This window comes from Oreochromis niloticus, linkage group LG15, assembly GCF_001858045.2.
Source record: "Oreochromis niloticus isolate F11D_XX linkage group LG15, O_niloticus_UMD_NMBU, whole genome shotgun sequence".
In the NCBI taxonomy this organism is placed as follows: Eukaryota; Metazoa; Chordata; class Actinopteri; order Cichliformes; family Cichlidae; genus Oreochromis; species Oreochromis niloticus.
This window is the reverse complement of record NC_031980.2, coordinates 18,265,631-18,290,634: the sequence shown is the minus strand read 5'-3', so window position 1 is coordinate 18,290,634 and position 25,004 is coordinate 18,265,631. Positions and strand designations below refer to the sequence as shown.

The 25,004-nt window shown below is 39.4% G+C and overlaps 1 protein-coding gene across 1 annotated transcript in view; it reads right to left on the bottom strand.

Annotated features, from left to right (window-relative positions):
- Positions 1-658: 658 nt before the first annotated feature.
- The window catches only part of LOC100700775 (exostosin-1), a 312,004-nt gene continuing 287,658 nt past the window's right edge, over positions 659-25,004 (bottom strand). Inside the window, exons 10-13 of the mRNA XM_003456622.5 lie at positions 19,136-19,225; positions 10,477-10,637; positions 6,955-7,126; positions 659-1,603 (exon numbers count right to left, since the gene is read on the bottom strand). Of these exons, the coding sequence (XP_003456670.1) occupies positions 1,415-1,603; positions 6,955-7,126; positions 10,477-10,637; positions 19,136-19,225 (612 nt within the window). The 3' untranslated portion in view covers positions 659-1,414. The remainder of the gene's footprint in view (positions 1,604-6,954; positions 7,127-10,476; positions 10,638-19,135; positions 19,226-25,004) is intronic.

Genomic DNA, 25,004 nt, shown 5'->3' with positions numbered 1-25,004 from the left:
GAAAGTAAACTTTTCTTATTGGCAGCAGCAAGTTGCAACTCTCAGCTAAGCCTAATCCCACTAGCCCGCACACCACAGGCTGCCGTTATCTGCCAACTAAGTTACTACCCCGTCACATAGCTAAAAACAGCAGACTGCATATTCTTCTCACTGGTATCATAAAGGTCTTTTTATTCACCCCAGGCTTGATAATCACTTTAAAGCTGATGTTGCTTATTTTATTGCTGTTTCAGTTCACCACTACATACTTTATGTAATTCGGTGGACTTGCAGTAAAACCAGCTGCTGCCTCATTTGCCGTCTGTAGATTCTGAGGTTGAGACAGTAAAAAGACTGTATGCATTTATGAACCAAGCTGCTGCCCTCCCACTTCTTACCACTGCTGCTGTTTACTATGGCCAAAGCAAAGTGATGAGAATATTTCATTTACTTCCCATAAGCTTTTGTGGATTCATTAGCTGTAGCTAATCTAATGAAAACTGCAATCTAATCTCTATAATGTGGTTAATACGTCACTGCTAAACATTTGTCAGATGTTGACCTTTTTGATGTTCTTATTTCTTTCTTGATTGCATTAATCATACTTTATTAGTTAGTCAGTTCCTTGTTGAAAATACATTTTTCTCGTTATTGTTTACTTCGCTATAGATGTATAGGAAAAACAGTCAGGAGAGTACAATTGTGTAGTCAAAGAAAGATGCAATTTTCTTAAAATGAATGGAAGAACTGAACTGAGTTGAGACAAATCCTCTCGCCTTATAACATAACATCTCTTTATTTTATTTTTTATTTGCTTCATACAGACAGGAAATGCTGCTGCAAATCTACAGTAATATACAAGAGGTGCACTGCCATCGTCTCTGGGTGTTTTGGGGCCATTAGCTGTCATGTGGCCAGAAAGTACAGCTTGTTCCTTTTCGTCCACACAAACTCTTTTCTTTAATTATTGACTTCATGAATACAACCTTTAACTCAAATCTCTTTAACCGTTTGTCAACTTCCACTGTAGACATGATTTTTTTTTAAAACACAGTCTTGTCTTGTTTAAACCATGCAACACATACGTACACGTGGTCAGCTTGAAATGTGTCCAAGTCTTTGTTGCATGTGTCTACATGCATTCATATTTATGTGTATTGTCATAGATGGCAGCTATGCACAGTTGCTCACTGTAACCAGCCACATGTACAGAAGCTTTTTTTCCCATAGAAATTTGCATTTAATGGTCTTGCAAATACCTCAGTGTTTTATCACTTTTATGTCCAGTGCATGTGTGAATTTTCCTTTATAGCCTCATAAACAGTTATTCAGGACAGTGTGTGTATTGTCCTCTTGAACAGGGAGTCCAAGAACACACAGATACAGAACACAGCTCTCCAGCCTCGACTGTGATTTGGCGTCTGTCCTTGTGTGTTCACAACCTCTCAATGTCCCTGTATTTCTTCCTCAGGATGGAAACCTGGTCTCTGAACAACACTGGGTCCAACCTCATCTGGGAGTGCACTAAGGGCATGAAACCTAGCCAGTGGCTAAAGGCATTCATGCAACTCTGTCGCTGGGCGAAATGGTCCGGGTCAGCCCAACGAGATGACACCTTGGAGCCCTTCATGTGGGAAAACAGAGAGAGAGTGGGAGAAGAGGACTGTATTAGAGTAAATGGAAGGAGGGATGAATCACCTCAGTTCTACAGCAGGCAATAATGTAATAAAAAAGCCATAATCAGCAAAAAGAAAACACAATTTCAAACTTTTATTTAAAGTACACATTGACTCGGGCCAACAGGTTTAGAGACAAAGTGTATGAGTGGGTCGATTTTCACTGGGATTTCAATGATATATTAGTGCAGGGAATCTGTGTAGAGATGGCCAGATGGCATAGAGGGAGTTGGTGGAACAGCTGGAAAAGGTGAAACATTTTGTTGGAATCTTTGGAAAAAAAACTTCATTATCACTTTGTTTCCTGCTTCAATCTCCTCAACTTCTAATCCAGTGTTGATGCAAAAAGTTAACAGACACCCATTATTTCACAGACAACCTAGCCAGCATCTATGTGTCTGTCTCTTTTTCAATTTTCAGAAAGTATTTCTTTCAATTATCTTTCTGGAAACAATGAAGCATATTCATATTGTTTAACATCCGGAGACAAATCAGTATCCTTCACACCACTTGTTAGACAAGTCGAAACCTTTGTCATCATAGCAAATATGGAATTGGCTTGTTAGGCTCTGAACTATTTTTCCATCGTTTAAACTGTAATCAATGCTCTATAATGTAGAAACCTTCACTTTTTTCCTTCCAGCTGTGCACGCCTGTCTGTACTATCCAAGCCCCATTGAATTGCCTATGAATTTCCCTCTTTCATCAAGCTGTGACATTTAACTTGTGGCAAGCTTTTGTCCCTATTGAGCTATAGATAAGAGCCACATGATGTATTGTTCAGAAAGGCTCTGTTCCGAAGTTGCATTTTTAAACTTTCATCACTGCAACAAATCCGTCAAATGGATTTTAATTTGGGTTTTCTTTCCTAGATGTTCTATTTTCACTTTAGGTCTCTAAAACCTATGATTGTTTCTGTGGTGGTAGTTATACAAATAGTGTGTGTGAGTTTGTGAGTGTGAGTGTGAGTGTGTGTGTGTGTGTGTGTGTGTGTGTAGGAGGGTGAGAGTGGCTTTGTGCAACACTTTGTCCTACCCAGAATTTAAAGTAATACATGCATCGTGTCATTATTGAACTCCAAATGAAAAAAAGATTTTCATAACTTGATGTTTCACTGATTAAAGGTGAGTTACTTTACATTTCAGTGGGAGCCATGTTTTGCCACTCATCCAAACGCTCTACCGGGGCGGAGTCATGACGGCTCCAGCCCCTGGCTCGGACACCTGCAAGCAATCGTCTCATCACCACGCTCACTTCTTAAGGCGGCTGCTGAGAGTGCTTCTTCGCTGGATTATTGTGTAACACTCGTCAGTGTCATTGCAAGTCTGAGCTTTTTCCCGAGTTTCTTTCGTGCCACAACTCACCTGTTCTTCCTCCCTGTACCAGATTTCTCGCCAGCCTGAGGACCGCCGTTTGGTGAGCTAAAAGCCAGAGTCCGAGCTAACCTGAGCTTCAGTGAAGGATTGTGTACATAGCCCGTTCCCTTCCCATGCCTGTGTTCCCCGGAGACCCCCTTCCTGTGCCCCCTCACCTGTATATATCCGCACCTGGTGTCTGTGTGTAAATAAATTCTGAACTTTAGTGACGGTCTGCCTCCGAGTCTCTCCTGAGCCTGACAGACATCCTTCTGTCCTGACACTCATTTTCACCCACTCCTACCTGCTTGCACTTTCTTCTGCACCTCTCTTTTGCACTATTCGTTGGCTTTGAATGGCTGACCCCAGCTGTTCATCCACCTTCACTAACTCTACTCCTTAGATATTTACTTTTACGCCTTGTGTTGCATCTTGCTTTTCCTGACTTTCATTCCTCTTCTCTCCAGAGCATACCTCCAACTCTCTAGGCTCTGTCTATGTACTTACTGCTCACACAAAAGATTGTAATGTCGTCTGCAAACATAGTTAATGGAGACCTCTGCATGACCTCATCTGTCAACCTGTTAATCACCAATGCAAAAAAAAGGGGGCTCAGTACCGATCCCTGATGTAATCTCAACCCCACCAGCAGGAATTGTGGCAATTTGCTGCTGATCAGTGACACAGTGCATTACTCAACAAACAGTTAATGCGGAAAAAGGTGAACAAACAGTCGTTTTAGATTGTTTGACCTGGGCGAGACAGAGTGCAGTCAAACAATTTGCTGTAGTTACAGTGAGAATTTTAAACTGGGTCCTAAATGTGACAGGAAGCTAGTGACGGGACATTAATAGCGAGGTGATAAGAGAGCATCTGTTTGACCAAGTAATTAGCCTAACAGTAGAATTTTGAAATGCCAGCAGACAACAAGTTGTGAGCATCCCGGTTGCTGCTACAGATGAACCCGAGAAAGTGCAGTTGTAGGGTCAGTAGAGCCTTTTGAGAGGGGGTTGTAAAAGCTGGAGGAAACTGATCTTCAGATAGAAAAATATGAACTGCTAAAGAATATCCAGTGACAGAAATGATCTGGGCCTAAAATACAATATGACTTGTAAAATAAAACAGCTTAAAAATGTTAAATCATTTAACATTCTGGTCCAGGTATCCCACAAGATGTCAGCTCTTTCCTCTTTCTCCATGTTAAATGTCTATCTGCTGTTGCTTGAAGCGAAGTCACAAATCATGGGCGAGATTGAGGAGGTGGGGGTGCACACAGAAAAAAAAGAATGAGAGATCGAGTGAGGAGAGGAGGGGTAAAGGGGGAGTAAATCTAGGTTTGTCGTGCTGCTTTCACAATTAAGACATTAATCACTGCGTCCATACTGCTGAGTCATCGTCCTGCCTGTGGTCAGACCATCAATCAGAACCTGACAAAGGGCTGGCCCCATGAACACACACACTCACACAAACACATGCACATACAGGGATCTCCCAAAGAGAAGGTCAGGGCTGTATGTGGCCTGAAACTTTTCTACCATTTCTCTTTTAATAGTCTCTTATTATCTTCTTCTTTCCTTAAGAAAAGGGTCTCTAAACACACAGCACTTTCATCATCTTTAAACTGTGTTGCTACTGTACAAAATGTTTTGATGGACCAACGATGTCATGAGCAATAAATTAAAAGAAGCCTCCATTTGGTTTCTCTCATGCTCTGCTTGCACATTAATGCTGTCTCTCATATTTTTCCACCGATCAGCAGGTGGTGGCGATAATGTTCACGGAAAAGATGAAATAGGACTACCAGCTGGCACACATGGATTACAACAGTGCTAATAGAGCTAAACTACTCCAAACAGAAGCATTTGCAAATGTTTTATGGGGAATGAAATACATTTTGGACTTTGTTAACAAACACTGAAATCATCCCAAAAGGGGACTTTAACAAGGGGAAGCTTGGAAGGCACTTTAGCTTTGGATAACTGCAAATTCATTGAATGTAACCATGAAAACAAGTGACTAATTATACACTGTCTACAAAAAAATGATGGATAGTTGGACTATATATAACTATTTTTTTTTAGTCAGGATATGGGATGACTGGGTTTCTTTCCTAGCTCTTGAACACCAACCCTTCATTTTCAAACCTTGGACACAATTTTCTTCCCTTTTTATTGTCCAAATAACATTTGTAATTGATTCATTTCATGTTGAAAGGGAATGTGATGAAGCACTACTCCAATTCCCTTGCACATTTTTCACCTCAAAGTTATTGTTTCTACTGAAAGGCTCAGATGACTGTTGAAGGCCCCAATCACACAGGACTAGAGACTAGTCTACGAGTGGTTGCTGGAGGTTGCATGCTGTTGCTGGTCACAAAGTCACAAAGAGGGTGCTGCATCACAAGGTCCTTGTGATTACTCCGGTTGCTAGCAGATTACTACGGTTGGCTGTAGTTTACATAGGATACACCAACTTGTCAGTAAACACCTGTATAAATGTCCAGGTACCTCAGAACTCGGGTGTCGGAAAAAACGCGGAAAAACAGGATTTGTTTTGGTTCTTTCTTCTTGGGCTTTCTGAGCACAAAAGAATGAGAACGTGATCATGAAGTCTGAACTGCATCCAGCACAGAAATTACTGCATTATGCTGCTAAAACAACTTTGGCTTTTTGCTAGCATCTGAACAGACAGAATGCTAAAGCTAACCAAGGCAAGGACACCAAGTGATGTTAAAGCTGAGCGAATGCCGACCCCAGGTCAGCTACTAGACCTTGAACCTCAGCAGGTAACAAATGGATGAGCAGTCAGGCTGCTGGTTTTCATGGTTTTCATTCATTCATTCATTCATTTCATTTTCTTTATTTTGTGTTGTCAGCTTTGTGTTCATACCTAAACACTAAGATAAAGAAAATATGTTTCTCCTCAATAGGATAAAGATTTGTGTTGGTGTGTGGGACTGTAGCCTCTAGGTTCACACTGTTAAATTTCGATGATTTTTATAGAGACACAGAAAAGTAATGTAATGAGTAGTGTAATTAATTGTTTTGTCATGGGATTAATAATAATACACTGCATTCATTTTAAGAGAAGTGTTCTTTGTAACATGTGTAATAATTAATTTTTTGAGTAATGATTACAACACGATCACAACAAAGATGGGATGTACCTCCAACATGCACAAACATTTGTCGGGACAGTATGCAATCACAAGGAGGTTTTTGGTTTAGCACACTGAATGCCTGCAACTGCTCTCAACCACTCACTAACCAATGGGAGAATACATGCTTTTTGATGTTTGCAAGGGGTATGTGTGTAGGCCTGTGTGACTGGGGCTTTAGCAATTAATTTCACAGACAACCAGGAATCCCCAGCAACCACTAACCACGAACAGAAATCTCAAAGAGGTTGAGCAGCGATATGAATGGGAGTTGGAGAGAGCCAGCTAGTAAGGAGCTGGTACATATTACAGAACTGGAGTAAAGAATTCAGTCTTACTTTCTTTAACCTTAAGAATGCCGAACACTGATTCAGAGTTTTTGTATTGCATCTGCAAAGTAATATGACACACTTCACAAAGCTTTTACAGACTACCATTGTGGGAAAGGACATGCTCAGGTTGTGGAATAAACACCTGTCTGTAGACTGAACATTGCACACTATTGTACTTGTGACAACTACTTTAACTGAGATGACTGCTGCCTGTCAAAACATTTTTCAGAGAAAAAATGCCATTCTGAGGACACCGGACAAATTCAGACAAAGTAGGGTAATTTTTTGACTTGGCCTCTATAGCCATAAAAGCAAGACAGGATAATGTCAAAACAGCTATAGACACGTAGAGTAAAAATCTGAGCCTGTTTGTGGCAGAGGCAGATACATTCTATAGGAGACAGTGAACAAGTATACAGTCTCAGTGTATCGATAAAAGTAAAACTCTGTCCAACCTGGGTCATCATGGTTTCCTTGTACTGCTTCTTCTGTGTGACTTTGATTGGAGGTTGCTTGGTCACGGCCGAAACGAGGAAGTTCATCAGGATGTCTTCACAATTAGCGATGCGGTCCACCATTGTCAGCAGGCTAGCCGGTATGTAGTGAGTGAACAAGTAGTGATAGTATCTGATGCATAAAGGAAAAGGGCAGATTAGGGATTAGGATGTGTGTGTATTTTTCATTTTAAAAGCCACAATTCTGTTCTCTTTGGTTGCAGTGTTGCACTCTCAGCAGCATGGGAGCACTAGATCACTGTCAGTGGTTACCTCCCTGACAAGGTCTCCCACCCCTCGCTCTTACACACAAATGCATACACGCACACACACTTTACAATGTTCCTTCTGGCACATTTTTTTCTACCTTACATTTGCATTTGGGAGTCTAAATAACAAAAATAACTGAAGAGGTGCATTGAGCATCCTAACAATAGAACAACAAGAGAGCTGTTTATCTGCGTGACAAGATGCCTTTAATTCCTTTGGAGAGCATCACTCTTCTCCATTCAATTTACCGCTCTGCTTAATACTTGAGTTTACCATTTTTTATTTTAGCCCTAGCATTGCATTTTTGACAATTGCTTCATGATAGCAGAGGTGGAGAAAGATTATATTATCCCTTTTCCTAAAGATGAATTTTAATGTGGTTTGCATCTTGGAGATGGGATAAGTATTTCTGGGAAGCTGATGGAATGGCGGGTTATGCAGAACATCTGCACCATGAGACAAACTGACTGCAGCACTAAAAGAGAAGCTGGACTGCAGTTTATGTCTTTACGTAATTGCTTTTAATGAGTGCTTATACATTAGCACCACTGCTAACGTAAAATACAGCAGCATTACATTTACAGCGGCTATGTGCATAGATAACACTGACTAATAAAAAAATATTTCTTTAAAAATGCTTTTTTTTACATTTTATATATATTTCTTTAACGATCATTACATGAGTCATCCAAACTTAAGATATAAATATAACCTCTCTAAAAATGCTGGGGCAAGTCTCAGCGATAGCTTTAAAGGTTTTTTCTTTGAACAGACATGTAGGTAGAGTTGTGTGTGTGTGAACTTTAAAAGAAAATCATGAGTCATATCTCCAAGTTTTCTTGGTGCATCCTCTATATGATTTTTTTTATATATACTATAAAATATGAAGGTCCTTTGCAGCACAACACAAGAAGAAAAACAAGTCAACTGTCATATCCGCAGGTGTAGGTGTGTAGCAGGCAGAGTTGTGGACCCCAAAACGCAGGACTTGGCAACACAGAACTGAACTAAAAAACACAGCTTTAATGCTGGAAAAACAGGCAACAAAAACAAAAGGCAAAAACCCAACTGAACAGTCACAACCATAAAAATAAACTGACTCAATCACGAGAGGAAACACAGACAGAACCACCACCTACGATGAGGGAGAACACAACCGAGAACAGAGGGAAACACAGACAATATATATAGAAGGAGGATAACACACAGCTGACACAAATCTGACTGATGAGATAGAGGAAGCAAAAGTGAACATAATACATATGAAACAGAAGACTATCAAAATAAAACAGGAAGTACAAACACTGACACCAAGACTAAGAGTCCAAAAGACAAAACACAGTTCAGGGGGTCGACCAGACCTCAGGGTAAAACTCAGTGGCTGAGGCTGGCAGTGGAGTCGATGAAGGTCTGGAGGTGATGGTGGCAGAGACCCTCTGCAATAGGACTGGAGTCTGGCGATGGTGTGGCGGGCGGAGAACCTCGGGCGACAGGACTGGAGGCTGGGAACAGTGGAGATGTAGACCCCTAAGGCAGCTTGGCAGGTGGCCAGCGTCAGTGGCGAGCCATAGACTGCCATGGTGTGGCAGCCTCGGGCCCAGACGGTGCAGACTTCTGATGAGGACTGTGCAGGCTGGGGCCCCGCATTGCACACACCATGCTCTGCTTGCTCTAGATGGGGCTGCTTGGCCTAGCACCCAGAGTTTTGCAGTTATTATTCCAGTCAGCGTCGAGGAGGAATTTGTCAGCTGTTGAAGGATGAGGAGGTATTCATGTGCTGCTGACGTGACAAGAGGAGAAAAGCATGAAGACAGCAGTTCTTGCAGTTCTTCTTTAGCCTTGGTAAGAGCACAGACCATCTCCGGAGACCGGGGAACCTGGAGGAGCAAAGGGTTCCTCTGGATAATCGCATGTTAAATCCAACAAATTTGTGCCTTATGCCTATGGCTTGGGAGATGTGAATGAAAAGACTGTTCATCCTTGTTAAAGCCAACCCACATTCGTCCAGGGCTGAGTCCACTCGGGCCATTATTTGGTCACATTCTTCTGTCATATCCACAGGTGTAGATGTGAGGCCGGCAGAGTTGTGGACCCAAAAACCCAGGACTTGGCAACACAGAACTGAACTAAACATCTAAGCATTGGGCAACAAAAACAAAAGGCAAAAACCATCCAGACAGACAGAAGCACTACCTACAATGAGGTAAAAAAGCAACAGAGAACAGAGGAAAACGCAGACAAGGAGGATAACACAGCTGACACTAAACTGACTGACGAGACAGGGGAAGCAAAACTGAACATAATACACATGAAAAGAGAAGACTGTCAAACACTGTGACCAAGACTAAGACACATGGGCTTGACCCTGGGACTGGGGAGACGACAGACAGACACGGGTACATGACTGTGAAGGCTGAAAGTCAAAGAGATGAGACTAGGGAAGACTGAACTCTAGAGACACCAATACAGAACTAGAATGTAAACCATAACAAACACAAAAACAGGAGCATGACATCAACACTTCAGGGCTGAAGGCTGTAAAATTTTGAAATGCAGAAAAGCAGACTACTTTTTACTTAACTTGATCCAATGATCTGGAGAAACTATTGTGCTGCAGGGCATTCATCCTATAGAAATGTAATTTTTCCATGTCAGGACCTATATATATACAAACCATGATTGGAGGCAATCATAAGTTCACCATGTACTGAAGGGTGTTGTTGGCCTTTATATGCATGGTCTATAAACAGACCAAAACTCTAATTCTAAAACTAGTATCTTTGAGATTTTGGGGGATTTTTGGGGGAGTAGAATTCGAGGCTTCTGAACACAACTTGCAGCTATCCAGTGGTAGCAAGAATACAATTACAGCCTCTCTTAAATAAGCTTAAGAAACATTTTTATTTTAATCCACACAAGCAGTGCCTCTGACTGAGGTCCTCACCCTATCTAAGAGAAAACCCAGAGACTGTTCTGAGAGGTTATTTCTGCTGCTTTTATCTGTAATCTTACTCATTAAATCACGACATAATGCTTGTAGCTACAGGTGAGGGCGGGAAGGCAGGCTGACTAATAAGTTGATAATGTCATCTTCATGCTCTAGCACACTGTCTGCATCACAGACGATGCCATGTGCCATCTTTCTGTGCCACTCTTCTGCCATTCACACAAATACAACTTCACCGATAAGCAAGAAATCCTGTGGGTTTGTACCTGTGGTAAAAAGCTGCTCCTGTAAGGACCATGGAGTACTCATTGGTCCACTTGGAAGTGTAGCCCCAGCGTGATCTGGAACTATCCCAGTAGTGGCTCCTTGCTGGATAACCAACAATACGCTCGGGAAAACTTTGCCATACAGTGAAGGCGAAGTCCACCTGGTCAAACAGAAAGGAAAGAAAGAAGGTACTGAATAGATTAGATGTGTAGAGGAAATGAAAAAAGAAAAGAAAAAGAAGAAGCAAAGGTGGAAGCACAATGAGAAAAAATGGAGAGAAGAAAAGCACAAAGAAATGCAATACAGCTTATTCAGAATATATGCAGTGTGGTAAAAATTGCATTCAAAACACCTGTCAAATGGCATTTAGCCAGCTAAACCAACAAGGCCGTCTTCTAAACAACTTCTCTGCCTCTTCACAACTACACAAAGAATATTTTTGAGGCCATTTCGCACTGTTTTCATTCCAGCTGAAGCACTGAAGCACTTCATGTTAAAATGTCATTTAAATATCAGAGTGCACTCATTGATCAGTTAGAGAACTCTGAGTCACTTTCTAAACCTGGCTGTGCTGACCTGATTCATAATAATTTCCTCTTGCATGATCAAATGAGGTTTAATTTTTAAATTAAAAAAAAAATCTTTTTTAAAACAAACAGATTTATAGTACAAATAAAAATTATATCTATTTATCTACTTATCTATTATTCTCAGGTCATAAAATCCCTAACCCTGAACTTAATTAAGTCAGACTGCTCATGTTGAAAATGATTCATTACAGGGTCAGGTGTGGTGCCTGGGCTCCAGGTTTATTATATATCAAAGATGGGGAGTGATGAATAAATATCCCCTCCCAGGGGATATTTGTGCAGGTAAATTCTGGGGTAGTGGAGGCTTCAAAACAGCAGGCAGTGATACAGGGAGAGAAATGAAATATTTTGCAACTTAAATTAGGAGGGTGTGCTGGTATATATCATGAGGAAAGTAAGGAAAGTTTGAAAGTGTGTGATGCAGTGTATTTCATAGACTTCTGTCCATTTTAGTGCAAAATACAACCCCACCAATGGGGCATGAACTGTGGTTAACTGGTTAACAAGCTTGTGATTTACACCAACACCATCCCTATTTCCATCAGGACTGCTGTGGCCAGGAAGTCAATTTGGCAGCGTCAAAGGAGACCGTGTGTGCATCACCAAGAAACTAGATGCTTTGAGGATCGAGACCCTCGAAGCAGAAACAGGTTGCTGGTCTTGCATTGTGGTCATCTTTTAAGCAGGTGCCAGCTTTGACTGTCTCCTGCTCCATTTTCCTCAGAGACTGCCTACTTCACAATAAAGAAGAAATTTCTCATGGCCTTTTTGTGGAGCAGCTGGTACCCTTGAAGAAGATGGAGCTACCTGACAAAGACCCTCTTTTGAATACCAAAACACCACTGAGACATTCGGCCAGACACACTAGAGAATAAGGGGCTCGGCACATAATGAAATACTTTGTTAGATACACACATCCACACACCCGAACACACAGAGAAATTAATTACCAGAGTAGCACAGGTAGAGGAACTAGAAGTTGGAGAGGGGTGAACCAAAGGTGGATGTTCTGTCATGAACTAAATTACCGTAAAGCATCTGATGTAAGCTGAGAAAAGGTGATTTAAAGCACAGGTCCTCAAGAACGGACATGTTAGCTGTGTGTGTGCACTTCATTTGTGTATGTGTGTGTGTGTATGAGCGAGAGAGAGCGAGAGACCACTTATAAAGTAAGTGAGTAACAAAGCAAAGGTTCATTGCAATCTGTCTGTCTTAATTATCGTTTGATATGACTGAAAATTTCTAATGAGCCTTGAACACAGTCTGTGTGTGTGTGTGTGTTTGCAAGACTCCACAAAGTAAACAGTTACATTTAAAGGTTCATTAAAGTTTATGGTAATGGTGACGGTTATGTTTCAGGTTAGGGTAAACTTCCAAGATGTTAATGCAAGACAATGTAACGTCCTTTGAACTGATGGAAACACAACACACAAATATATGTGTGTGTGTGTGTGTGTGTGTGTGTGTGTGTGTGTGTGTGTAATTCATACTGATGGATTCTACAAAGCCGAAATTGATCTGAAAAGTTGAGGGTCAATCCAGCAATAGATCTGCTACAAATCTCTCCTGACATTTGGGTTTAACATGTCCAATGTTATAAGATGAAAAGGAGTTGCATCAGATTTTAGAGCCCCTCTCTCCCCTCAGTGTTTTCAATGCTTTGGTTGTTGAAAAGTTGTGTCTGGTTTTATTTATTTATTTTCCTCTCCATGAAGCAATGCCACTGCAGTGCTTTCACTGTCAACCTCCACCTGTCTTCAGGATGATAAAACTCAGGAAAATGTGTCGTAAACTGATCTTGCATCCAGCTGGTTTGGAGTGCTGTGGCTTTGATGAAGTTTTACCAGCAGTCTCAGTGTGATCCAAGATCGCCAGCTGGGTTTTAAGGTCTGCATTTTGGGGCTAAAGGGAGCTACAGCAGTTTTGTATTTTGCAGCGTTTTAGGACTATAGCCATTCTCACCAAGTAGTCTCAGTGCTGTGAGGTTATGTCTCATCTGGGCGACTCCAAAAGTGTCTTTCATTGATTGCTTAAAGGTTCTTCTATAGATTGCAAAGGTTAAGCATTTGGGGTTCAGTGCTGCATGCCAGCACCACAGTCCTATTACAACTTCTACATACAGACACCAGCTGAATCTCCAAACAGTTAAAATATTAAATATGCAGATCCAATATCAAGACATATTCTCTTCAAAGTAAAGGTTTATAATTTACATGTGTATGTGGAGCACACCAAGCTTCCTTGGTTCAAAGGGAAGTTAGGGTAGACTGAATTTGTGCTCCAGATTTTTTTCCAGCAAATGTCCAAATGGTAAATGTTAGGGCCCCAGTCACAGAAGCCTAGAGACCAACTGGTGACCATTTGGCAACCACCGTTCACCCCAAACCAGTTGCAAGCGTTGAGTGGCTGGATGTTGCTTGTTGTCCCTATGTGAAATATACTGCAGAAAGGTAATGGTAAATGGTAAATGGACTGATTCTTATATAGCGCTTTTCTACTCATCTGAGCACTCAAAGCGCTTTACACAACTTGTGCATTCACCCATTCACACCCATTCGCACAAGCACATCTTTCTAAGTGCTTTCTAGCTAATATTCACACACATTCATACTCCGATAGATGCATCGGAGAGCAATTTGGGGTTAGTATCTTGCCCAAGGATATTTGGTATGTAGACTAGGGGAAGCCAGGAATCGACCACCAACCTTCCGATCAGTGGATGACTGCTCGACCAGTTTCACTCATGAACCTCCAGCAACCACTCATCAACCAGTAGGGAACTACATGTTTTTCCCTAGTGACCAGAAGTTGGCAGGGGGCTGCAGACCGGTCTCTAGGCCTGTGTGACTGAGGCTTTGAAGTAATTTGGAAGATGCAAGCCAAAGGAGGATGTAGGGATCGATAGAGGGGTTAATAAAAAATTTTTTTGAATTAATATGAGCCAAAAATATGTTGTCTTATTTTATCAAAACTGTTTCAAAAACTTACTACAAAGCACTTAATTTAAAGGACCCTTTTATGTACTTCAGAGAGCCATGCACACTGTAGGAAAATAGCAGTGATGCTGAGACCAGAGATCATATAGTGCGTAAGTGAAAATGTGGGGATTTGAAGATTCAAATTTAAACTAATATTAGGTTTCCTTGCTTGCTGCTCTGGATTAGAAACACACCAGGTTTTAGATGCTTCTAAATTGGCTTCATTTTTCTTGAACACCACATGCATCTTTCATAAAGTGTTTGAGACACAAGATTTAAACCACTCACAGGTGAATTAAATAACACTCATTATCTTGGCATAACCCATGCTCAGCTGGTTTGCTGTGTTCATATAGACATTTGACACAACTAAGCATTAATGCAGACCAAGAAAGACATTCAGAAATCACTTGAAGGTGGAAGAATTCAGATTTTGATTGGCAGGATTTCCCACACTGTCGGTCCAATATCGAGCATGCTGCAGCCGGGGGCCTCAAAGTGACACTTTCAACTCATCCAATCAATCAATAGGTAAGAAATATGAACTTAATGTGAGAAAATACCCTAAATGAAATGAGATAGCGTCCATGAGCAAAAGAAAACCATAGAGGTCAAATCATCATCTTTTCTATGAATTTATGACTTGTTTAAGTGTGTACTGAAAACCTTGAATACTAATGAAAATTATAAGTGCTCTGAAACATGTTTCAAATCCGGAGACAACCTTTAAATGAAAAGAGGATCAAGATTCTGCCACTGCTGTTGTAACACAATTTCCATATCTACCATATAGAAAATGTCTTCCAAAGGGCATAATTCAGCAGCATGCTTGGCTGCCCAATGAGAGACGACAAAAGCTTTGTCAGGTCGTATCCCCTTCTCTAATCTCTCTTCATGGAATAATCATACATTTAATGAGCTGAAACAATGTAATTATGAAATTGGCACAGCCATTCTTCTGCCGAGGTATTGTAATATGAAAAGTCCTATTAAAAGTGTAATGTTCTCTCTTGCACATTTTTAGTGAATTGACATATTTCATCTCCTTTCAATAAAGCCTCTCACCATGTTAAAAGGGCAATTAGAGCTATGGGTTAGTAAGCACAGCAAAGATTCACTTCACTTCCTCTCTTATTCACTAGTTCTCTCCCTGACATTTTCTCCCTCCTCTCGTTTCATAAAACAAGCCGTGTGCTCATAAAAGTTTAGTTGTAGAAACTTGCTCATATTGCTGTGCCTGAAATTGTGGTGCTATAAAGTGTAATTGCGATCCCGTTTGCGTAGAAAAGGTGAACATTGACTTGCTCCGATCAATAAAACATCTCAGAGTTTAAAGATATATTGGATCTCTAGGGCTCATTGGGCCTCACAATCTATTATGGATTGCATCTTTCATTCGCTGAAGATCTGCAGAGAAAGAAACAAGGCAGCTACTTGTAATGGCTCTTAAAGCAGGAGCACTAATTTAGCATCCCAGATGAGCTGCTTGTGACCGTATTGCTGCCTTAAAGGTGAGGAAACTTTGTGACTTGAGTCATACTTGTCTGTATTTGTCTATCTGGACATTCATGCAAATGAGCGTATGTTTGATAGCATTATAGATCATCTGATTTCAGAAAACTTTCAACAGCTTTTAGTCGTAAATAATGTTTTTCAATTGAAATGTATGGAATTCTTTAATACAAAATGTACAATGAAGGCTGTTTTCTTAAAAAGGCTTTCTATACCATTAGAAACACCATACTTTACACATCTCCACTCACTATTACACATTCCTTATACTGTACAGGGGATTGTTCATGTATCATTCACCTCTAGATTTATACTAGGGAGGAAGTTAATACAAATATTTAAGTAGCCATTAAATTATAATTTTTTTGACTTTTAAACTCTACCACTAGAAGGCTGCAGTACTGCAATTAAAGCTGTTAGCCAGCCTCCAAAAATATATATAATATAAAAAATAAATGTAAATGGCTATAGCCTTCAAAAATTCAGAAAACTACACAGAAACTCAGGGTAAACTTTACCAGGTAAAGCTAGCATGGAACAAATCTACCACAACTGTGCACAATGTTTTTATTTTTCAATGGTTTAAAGTGAATTTTGCCTCCAAGTGTCACAAGTGTTTAGACAGTTTTAGCCCTAAAAAATGACAATAAAATATGTTGACAGTATTTTCTGATTTGTAGTACTATGCAAGTCTTTTTTCCTTCCTTTTTTTATTTTAAAGTAATTAAACCAATTTTAGAGGATTTTTTGATTGTCTGTGTTTGTTTCTTAAGCCACAAAATTTGAACTTTTTTGAAAGAAAAACCCACAATGCAGTGCTATCAGTCATGGATGTGAGAACTGAACAAAAGGTAACCAACATCAGAAGAGCTTTGAATGTCCTTCAAGTCTAGAGAACTGTTCCAGGAAGACTACTTAAAAAGTCCAAGAAAGCTTGCCTAACAAAGTTCAGACTGTGTTGAAGTATGAAGGTGGTCATATCAAATAAATATTATTATTATTATTATTATTATTATTATCATTGCTCCCCCTTGTTAGGAAGGTAAACACGTGAAAAGCTTTCAGTCAAGCACAAACTGGCGTTCTATCACCTTTTTAATGGTAAGCAAACAGATATCAGTCCTCATGTATAATTATAGGCTACATTTCTGCATTTACCTTTAAATTTAAATCCTTTTCCTTTCAAAATTAGTGTGCCTCTGCAATGTTTATATTTCAGTGGTTTTACTAAGCCCCACTTGGCTCACTAACTCTGCTTCAATGTTTTAAAAAGGTGGATTATCAACATTATTTCCTCCCTTGACAGAGCTTTAAACAATTCTCTGGTTTCTAATTTGTTCTAAAACAGTAAAAAAGTGTTCCTCATCCTTGTTTTTAAGTAACAAGTGAGACTTTAATCAAAGAAGCGCTCTGTGTTTTGACAGTGTAATGATACAGACACAAAGTTAATGGCTCTCGTAAAACTCCTGACTCCATGAGAGCGCTTTGTTTTTCATTAAACACTCTTCAATCTGCTTTTCCAACATTTCCTTATTTGCTCTTGCTTTGATTTTGAGCAGGGTTTTTTTCACCTGGTTTTCTCTGTCATTTCTCTCTGCTCTATAATTTTTTTCATACCACTGTTACTTTCACTTTTTCCCCTTTCAAGCCTGTATTTTCTTTCGCATTCTAACGCTGCTCACATTATTCCTTATCTCTGCTTTTCTTTCCTTCCTCATTTTGATTTTTTTCCTCACGTTTTCACTGGGTTAATTTAAATTACAAGAATACAAATTGAACGAGTTCCACAGTAATTTAGTAAAGGCAGGATCTCAGATTGTGGCGTCTGTAATCAGAACTCTTTGCTATCCGATTCTGCTGCTATGTTAGACTTCCTACTCATCTCGCTTAGTTTTTAAGCATTCTTTAAAAGCAAAACACATTTTCCACCTCAAGTTCAGTGGCCATTGTGCTGTTTTCTAGAGTGAGGAGATTCATTTATAATGAATAGTATTCATGACTCTTCGTGAACAGACTGTTTCATTTCAAAGAGGATCAATAATGTGTTAAGATATCGTCACCTTTTACCACTGACTGCCATAAAACCATGCAGATCACATCAAGCTATAACATTTTCAGACGTAGGCTTCCTTCCTTCCTTTCTGTTTTTGTGCAGTTGTGTCCAAATGCATTTATGTTTGAATTATAGTATTCAAGTCCTCATTTCTATCAAAGTTGAGTAAATTGTAGGGATGAACACAATTTGTGTATATCTCTGCTTTTGCCAACTTGCTCTGCAACTTTCAAGATGTTTCACAAAGGCGGTTTATTAAATTTGGGAAAGTTTGCATATTAGGAGCCGCAGGCAAGGTTACTTGAGTTTGCATTACTTTTACCAAAGCCACTGATTAATCCTCATTGTCAAACCATTTTCTACAGTGGCCCTGAGAGCTAAATGAACTGCAACTTGAAGTGAGCTGTAAACCACAATTAGAAACACACTGAAACAAACAGGATCTACATTTCCACGTGGTGTCAAATAGATGAAGCTGTTTTCTGATTTGTCTTGCTTTTAAAATTTGCAGATGCCTTCTCAAGCTGCAGTGACATGACCTGTCAGGTCAACTTTACTTTGCTTTTGTAAACTATATTGACAAATGTACTGGGACACCTACACATTTCACCTACAGGAGCTGTTCGGCCATGGAAAGTCTTGCCAAGCTACACCATTTTTGGGCTGGAGTTAAAGCCAGAGGAGATTTGAAACTCTGCAGCTATTGAGTCAGCAAAGCTCCGGTGACTTTTATGCACTATGCACCTCAGCGCTCGCAACCCTGCTCTTTAACTTTACATGCTCTGAGATGCTGTGGTTCCTAAACACTTCAACTTTTCAATAATACAACTTACAGCTGATTGTAGAATAACATAACCTGACTTCTTGCACAGATTGCATTCGATTACGGTACCACACTTTCACAAATGTTTGCAAAAAGCAGACTGCAAGAGCTTGATTTTATACACCCGTGGTAATGGAAAGTATAAAAACCTGAATTCCGAGATAAAGAAACGGCTGAATAATTTTGTCCACATAGTGTAACCTGAAAAGTGAATAATTGAAGAAATACATTCTTCACCATGATTGTCAGCTAATCATTGAAACTGTGACATTTTTCTTATTAGCCAAAGATTTGGGTTTAGATTTTTTAGTTTTTAATATCTTCACATTTTTAAAACGCTAAATGAGTGAATGCTAGCTTAAGTCAGTTCAGTCAAATAATTTTGTAAAAGCAGACATTGTAACTGCTTTATTTACCTCCGTCTCAAATCAAAGACCAGTTTTCACTAAATATCTTTGAAAGTCATTGTTTAGGCTAAGAGTAAGAAATAGGAACTGTTCTTCCATGTGTTTTTACACAGTATAGTGAAGTGGCTTCTTTACTAACTTGGGATCTGAGGCTGATATCAGTGTTTGGTAACACTGTGCCTCGGGAGCACAGCTGTCTCACCTCATTTTGTTGATAAAGCACCAGTGTCTCAGTTCACCTGTTTGTAAAACTTCAGTGTAGTGCCAGTTGGTTGATAAACTATCATTAACTCACCTCATTGGTTGAGAGAACAGAGTCTTCATCCAGACTGAGGACGGCGTCGGTGATGATGGCGTCATGGGGGAAAAAACGACTGCTCATCGTCTGCAGGCAGAGAGAGAGGAAATAGTTTGCACTACTGTTAACTGACAAACTTTAGGGAGTCTGAGCTTTTTTAGGGATCAAAGAAACCTACTATACACATTAGGTATTTTAAAGGTATAGAGTTGATCTAGCAATATAAAGAAATCCATAAAAACTTAATAGGTTTTGTTTGAGTTCTGATCAATTCAATGCCTAACAGAAAGCATGCAACAGGCCCTGATCCATTAGCCCAAAGATCGCTGCCGCTGATGTTATTGACTCATAATTAACGTGTGAATTATTTAACTGTTTGTGAGGAAAAGTAACAAGGACATAAGTAATTGGTGAAAAATGGGTTCAGTTGAGGTTTCAAACAACCTGCTCCCGGGCTCAGCACTCAGGATCCTTCAAAATCTGTTATCTTAAATGTGAGTGGGTAGCAAAGAACAAGTCAGTATGATGAACCTCAGACAAAGCATGTAATTTATACATTCACCTGCAACTTCATTAGGTGCACTTCTTTAACAGTCACAACTCTGTCACAACTCAGTACATTTATGCATGTAAGCATGGTCCAAAAAATCAAAATGAGCATCAGAATGATGAATTACTTGTACGTGGCATGGCTGCTGGTGCCAGACAGGCTGATCTTAATACTTCAGGCAGTGCTGAAAATGTCCCTACTGGGATTTACTGGGATTTCCCACACAAGCATCTCTAGGGTTTACAGAGGAGGGTCTGAAAAACAAAAATATCAACTGAGTGGCAGTTCTCTGGGTGAAACTACCTTGCTGATCTCAGAGGTCACTACAAGGTCATTACAACCAATTTATGCAGAAGAGCATCTCTGATCACATGACACCCCTAACCTTGAAGCAGATGGGCTACGAAAAGCAGAAGCTCACAGGTTGCTGGTGAAGATGTAATTGTGAGGGATATATTTTCTTGCCACACTTTGGGCGCCTTACTACCACTTGGGATGTCATCCAATGGGGGATTAAGATTACGTTTGAGCCGCAAATAAATCTATAACAACGGTTATGATCTCAAAATGGACCAAAAACACTATAAGGAATGTTTCCAGCACTTTGTTGAATTTATGCCATGAAGAAGGTAAAAGGGGCTCCAGCCCACAAATACTAAGGTGTACCTAATAAAGTGGCTGTTTGAGCATATACAGTATTCTCAACAAAAATATTTAAATCCATAATATTAGCTCTGTAGCAACATATAGCGAGAAAATATATTTTTGCTTCATCTTTAACTCAACCAGAAAGATTATCTTTGCGACTGGAATTACCTAAAATGTGCTCGTGTAAAATTTGCTACACTTCCTTTCAATTATTTCAAGACTCTATGTCACTGAAATGAAGTGTCATGCCACAGTGGTGATGTTTTACATGGATTCATGACCTAAAAAATAAAAAAAGAAAAGTAAATTAAATTTACACCCCCAGGGGTAACATTAAGAGGCTTATTTTGTCAAGTAAGACCACAAATCTCCACAAGCTTAATGTCTACTTTCATTTCAGCCTAATGATCTGACGGATGCTGAGATGAAATTTATTAGGAAATTAAGCGTAACATCAAATGAATTTTAACACAAATCCCCGACATTCTTTCAAGTATTTGAGAATGCCACATCAAATTCTGCATTAAATCATTGCTTAAAGAAAGAACTCCTGGCAGAAAATGTGTTTTTCTTTGGATGGTTGCCCTATAATCAGGAGACATGTACCTTATTCAGTCAGGACAGTGTTCGCCTTAGCCAACAGCTTCTCAGTTTTCTCAGGAAAACCCACATTGCAGTGAAACAAGTTGCTAAATTAACCACAAAAGCATGCCTGATAATCTGCTGCATTTTCAAAACTTACTGGTGGGAATGTATTACATCAAAGTTGCATGCACACATTTGCATAGTCAATGTGCATATAAATAGGCATGACAGTCTAATCTTGCATACAGTCTTTACATTATTTCTTCACTACATTTCCAGCATCTGAAGGTCATCATTTTCAAAACTTATCGCTTATTTTATCATCGTTTTTCTTCTTTCACTAAATTAGAAATCTATTTCTTACACATACACACATATTATGAATCGTCCTGGAAATCAACATTAACATATGCCAAAGCAAATTCATACAATTATGTTTGCAGATTCAGTAAGAAGTGAGTCTCCTCCTGAAGTCAATATGGATTAAAAGTCCGAGAAAATATCACATCTGCATGTTTTATGGGAACTGAGGAAATACAGCCTGCTTTCATTAATAAGGTCTGCAGTTGAAATCATTTTATCAAAACCTTTGCTCTTTTGTCCTGTGTAATTGGTGAGAATTGTGGTCCATCGTTACTTGAGTTTTCTTTTTTAATTTTTTATGGTTTTTTTCACTCTTTTCAGTTTTATATCTAAACTGTAGTAAGTCAAGGACTATGGGACTGATTAACTTGCCACAATTTCATTGCAATCTATCCATTCACTGTTACATGTTTCCATCTCTACATGGAATTTAATTTGTACACTACTTTAGTTTATGGCCAAATACAGTACACATAAAAAAGCGGATTTCAGTGCTTTTGCATTTGTGTAAATTACCAGTTTGCCAACAGACTATACTGATGTGGTGAACATGTTGAATGGACATGCCATATCCATTATTGCTATGTTAGCATATGGGTGATAGCATTTTAGCACTAAGCAGCATGACTGTAATCTCTTGAAGCCTCAGTCAATTTCAGCTACTCCCGCTAAAAAGCTACAGCAACCATTAGCCAGCTACAATTTTTCACTAATAACTGGTGATTGCAGGGGAATGACTGGGGCCTAAAACATGATTTACTAAAATTAACACAGTAAATCTACTTTTTACACCTTAGCCTTCACTGTATTTTACCATAGTTTTGTGTATAGTGCCCTCTATGCATCTATATAAAGACTTTATAAAAGTTTCTTCGGGCTGAAAATTGTCCAACTTAAGCTCAACTTAAACGTGCTTAAAACACTTATAAACAGTACCCTTCACCAGTAGACATCGGTATTGGCACTAGCCCTCAAAACCTCTTATTGGCTAAATTTACCACCCTTCCATTACACAACCATGCTTCCCTGTGGCTAGTGTCAATGATTTTCTGCCTCTAGACAGAGATTAGATCCCACTTAGATCTCGGGCAGTTCAGTGGTCTGAACTTTATCTTTGTTGCTCTCTTTCCACTCATTTCCTCTCTTCATATTTGCCATGACTTCTGTTACTTAAAGGATAGTCTTTGGAGATATATTTTCTGTTTCTATGCCATTGATATATCAAGATGTTTCTAAGTTAAAGTTAAAAGTCAAAGACCATGTGGGTATCTGCAAGATGATCATAACCTATCAACAGCCATTTTCTCTCATGATGAATAGTTATATTGGTAGTTTAAGACGTGTTATTACTATTGGTAATGAAGACTTTTCTTTTACAAATCCCTCATCCCCATATCCAAACCACATTTCTGGTTATTTGCAATTTCGAACCCTGTTAGCTAAACTGAGCAATAATATGGTAACAACTGGTTTTACAATGTCATTACAATAATTTAAACAATAGGACTCAAAGGTACAACGCTTATCAAGGTTGGTCAATAAAGTGAAAGTCAACTGAGTATTGTTGCAGTAAAAAAGGGAAAAAAAGAGCCTTGTGTTAGTCATGTGTTAGCGCTGACACTGACATAAATGGGGTTAAAACGCCACTAAATTATAATTTAAATGAAAGAGAAATGTAATTACTTCTGTAATTAATTACCTCTGCCTGTAGTGATAAAGCCAAAGAAAAAAAAAGGCTCCAACAATAGGCCTTAACAGAAACCATTCTGACATGGCATTGCAGGGCAAAATTAATAACATCAATTATGGCCCTGCTCCATTTACATGGGCCAAGGGCCTTATTTTTTGCATGCTGGCTCATTGGAAATGATGTGACACACTTAATAGAATGTGCCCATAATTAATTTAAGCAATTATGCCTGTGTTTACCCTGCTATGACAATCAAAAAAGGCTGCTGTGAAAGGGGCAGTTTCCTCCTTCTCAGCATACCGTTGCTGTAGTTTTATGACTCTCAACTTTACGATTCTTATGGAAAACGAGTTGAGTCACGTTGAGTCAATCCGAGTAGGTACTATTTTAGTTCACTCTTACCACTATTATAAACCTTTGGAAACTACTATCAATAAACCCACAACAACAGTAGAAAAAGAAGTTGGGAGTTTTTGTTGAACTGATAGAGACCAAAAGTATCGTGACCTCGGTACAATGACAGCACTTGTTCTTTTATGATAAGACAGATAGATGTCTTGTTTTCTGGAGATTTGATGTAGTAGAAGATTTATAAAACTATGCTAGATTACACCTTCATTATTGGAACATGCCTGCTGTCACATGTGTGTTCACCAGCTCTCTGATATCAAGTGATAATCCATAATAAATATAGCTATATTTATATTGTTATTATTTTTGCTGGTCTGATAAATCCTGGAACACCACCCACACTGAAAAAAAAAAAGCTCAGTAATGGCTCAGGGACAAAGAGCACAGGGCATTTACCTGGCCTTCATAACCTCCAGATCCCAAACCGCTTGAGCAGAAGCTGTAGATGAAGCCCAATCCATGGTGGAGTCACCTCACAACAGGACTCAACGGACCCAATATTCTAGTGCCAGACTCCACCAGAGGATGAGAGCATGTGTCCATGCCTCACAATAAATAATTTTGGTGCAGTTTTGATCACTTTGAACACTTCTATTTTATGCTCCTTTGCTTTAATTTAAATGCACAACTAAGAAATGAGGATCAATTTTCAAGATGAACTTATCAACATAAAATTCATTGCTTGAAGGCAAGAGAGGTGATATTGAGAGTAGGTCGATAAAGGTGAGCTATAATCAACATATACCCAGCAGCAGAGGGGAGTATATTGACCACTCCTCTGATCAAATTGATTTGTCTGTCATAAATGCTTATCAAGGAGGTCTAATGACGAGGAGCCACTTGTTTCTGATCAATCAGTAATTTTCTCTTTAAGCATAATGCAGTGCTTAACTGGTTGGTGAGTAAACCAAACAAAGACAATAATTTGCAGAAACTACTTAAAGAACTACTTTTCCTACGAGTCATCTGACCTTAATCCTATTGATCATTTATGAGCGACACTTGGACACTCAGAGAGCAGAGAATTTCTGATGTCACGTGTTGTCACAAGTCAACATGGCCAGCCGTACTGCACATAATTGTGGAATTCATGCAGTGAAAATCAACTGTTCATTATAATCAAACCCAAAATGAAAGCATGACTGTCAATAGTGGTCCCTGACCTTTGGACACCATGTTAACATATAGCAATAACATCTCCTACAAACTGTCATTTGCTTGAATGGATTCCCATTCATTTCCTATGGCAGTCACTTTTGACCGGAAACACCACAGATGTAACAAAGTTGATTAAAACACTCAAAATTCAATGAAAGAGGTGTTCATCACTTTTATATATTCAAGTGCATAGTGTGGAGGATTTCATAAGGCCTTGAGGCAATCAGATGTAAAACACAGTATTTATGAGTGTTTTCATTTGTAAATCGGTCAGATTTGACCCGAACAAGGAAGCTTGTGTTCATGTGAATTTTTGAACACACTTCCAGAAGCATATCTGTGAGTTGACTCTGCAGACAGTGATGTTGGACAAGATGTTGGACGAGAAGACCTTGCTCGCAGTCTCCACTGTGCAGGCCAGTCAAGTTGTTCAATACTAGAATTCATTCTTCTGTCTTTTT